The 2,091-nt window shown below is 42.5% G+C and overlaps 2 protein-coding genes across 3 annotated transcripts in view; one reads left to right on the forward strand and one right to left on the reverse strand.

Annotated features, from left to right (window-relative positions):
* Nucleotides 1–1,073, reverse strand: part of LOC101860579 (protein unc-119 homolog B) — a 16,828-nt gene extending 15,755 nt beyond the window's left edge. Inside the window, exon 1 of the mRNA XM_005100401.3 lies at nucleotides 594–1,073. Within this exon, the coding sequence (XP_005100458.1) occupies nucleotides 594–747 (154 nt within the window). The 5' untranslated portion in view covers nucleotides 748–1,073. The remainder of the gene's footprint in view (nucleotides 1–593) is intronic.
* LOC101860338 (xylan 1,4-beta-xylosidase) overlaps nucleotides 1–2,091 on the forward strand; it is a 22,383-nt gene that overhangs the window by 1,941 nt on the left and 18,351 nt on the right. The gene's annotated exons all lie outside the window — the stretch shown is intronic.

Raw genomic sequence — 2,091 nt, forward strand, 5'->3', positions numbered from 1 at the left:
TCTCTTTGTTCGTCTCTCTGTCTTTCTTTATCCCTCACCTACTTCACTCTATCTTTCTCTCGTTCCCTCTTGTCAACTGGGGCATGTGATACATGCAAGCACTAGCACTTTCCCCAGTTCTCTTCCCCCTCCTTTCTCTCTCTCTCTCTCCCGCGTCTGGGTGCTGAAACTTTCCGAAATCAAAAAAGGTTTGCCCTACCGGATCTGTATACTTCGTGACTTTGTTCCCGGTTACTGGGTCTGTATACACTCCGATAAAAAAAAACTTTTTTTCGACCTGAGTCCATGTATAGATCTAAACCCATAGTCGGACTCGAGTCCGAATAGATAAAAATTATATTTGGACTCGAGTCCGAATAGAGCTGGCCAGCACGCTTCACGGTGGAAGTAGGTCAGCCCTATATATAGCTATAGGAGGGCCTGCGTGCTTTCCAGGTAACCTGGCTCATGCCCTTTATACAGGGCCTGCGCGCTTCCAGGGTTCATTAAGAGTCAAGGTAGATCTAATGTGTAGTTTAGTCTCTTAGAGTCACTTACTTAGAATCTTGTCTAGACTAGAGGTCTAAATTGTAACAACAGACAACAGATCTTACTTTCTGTACTTCTTCCCAATCTAAGCACATCGTCTGGCGATATAATGTCTTTTTTCAATAGCTCTTCCTCGGAAACAACATCTGTTTTGGACTTGGCTTGTCTCCGCAAAAATCCTTCTTTCTTCTTTGACGACGGTTTGGCATCCGAACTCATCTTGGCTCTTACTCTTGGTTAGAAGTGATCGACGTCCGTTCCTGCGCTATTGATATCTATTCGAAAAGCAAAATAGGTGAAGTGGCCTTTTTAAGTGGAGTTCAGATCAACTGAAGAATAATAATTTCACCAGTATATTACTTTCACAACACGGTGGATAATCTCAGGAGTTAAATTTCAAGCAGCACTCTTTGTTTACAATTCGTCTCGTACACCTTTGGTTGGCTTTGTCACCTGTCAAAGCGTCAATCATGGCGGCGTTGACGATAGGAATTTTGGGACACACAAGGGACGTCACTCACATGGAAAATTAAGCCAACTTGTAAACAACAGGGGACAGCTAGGCCTACAAGAGTAGATATTAGTATTAGATTCTAGGTCTATCTACTCCATTCTAGAAATCTAGAATCTAGATTCTAGGTCTACAATCTATGCTAGGCTAGGAAGTAAAGTGCGGTTGGCGGTGAGACACCGGTTCGATTAGAGTTGAGCATATGACTTGAAGGACCTGACTTGAATCATGCGTTTTTCCGCTGAAGACTGAGAGGGTGTAACCTTCTTTTAACAATTTATAGGTATCAATGGAATTATATGGTTCTCTTCCAGCCTGTCCATGGTGATACACAGACCCTCCCTCTTGGGTGCAAAATACATGACACAACACTGCAAAATGTTGACGATAACTCGTAACTCGTAACTTCAATTCTTGGGGCATTGATGCAGAAATATCTTTTGGCCCTACAAGATAAAGCCAGTCATCTTTTTGAAGACTCACAGTGAGTGAGGATTGGGACTGCTGTGGTATTTCTACGGAGACAAAGTTTAAAGTCTAAAATGTTATTGTCCTCCTGACCCTGCTCCTGTTGTATGATGTTGAGACCTGGACAGTGTACCAAATTCATGCCCGGAACCTCAATCTTTTACTTACAACAAAATAAGTTAGTTAGTTAGTGAAAAAGAAGTATCAAGTTCAAACTATACTTTATTATTGTTTTACTTGTTTGTTATGAAGTAGACTGAGTTAGCATGCACCCCCTGGGGCAGTGCCACTGACTGTAGTGTCTTTAGGCCATTCCCAATTGGGGGGGGGGGACATTTCTCGTTCAAGCATAGTAGAATTGTAAATGGGCTGACTCATGTCACGCTCAAAACTGTGCCTGATCTACAACAGGGAACTGCTGCTTTTTCTTTCCTGATCCTTACTATTGTCATTTTCCTCTACTTCTTTTGTATACTTTCTTGTGACCTGCTATTTCCGGGGTGTCTTGATAGTCAAAGCAGACCTTTCCGTGCTGTTGAAGCTAGAGAGGTGAGCAGTCTAAGTCTGATTCCCTGTAAAGACTT

Source organism: Aplysia californica, unplaced genomic scaffold (assembly GCF_000002075.1).
Source record: "Aplysia californica isolate F4 #8 unplaced genomic scaffold, AplCal3.0 scaffold00246, whole genome shotgun sequence".
NCBI lineage: Eukaryota > Metazoa > Mollusca > Gastropoda > Aplysiida > Aplysiidae > Aplysia > Aplysia californica.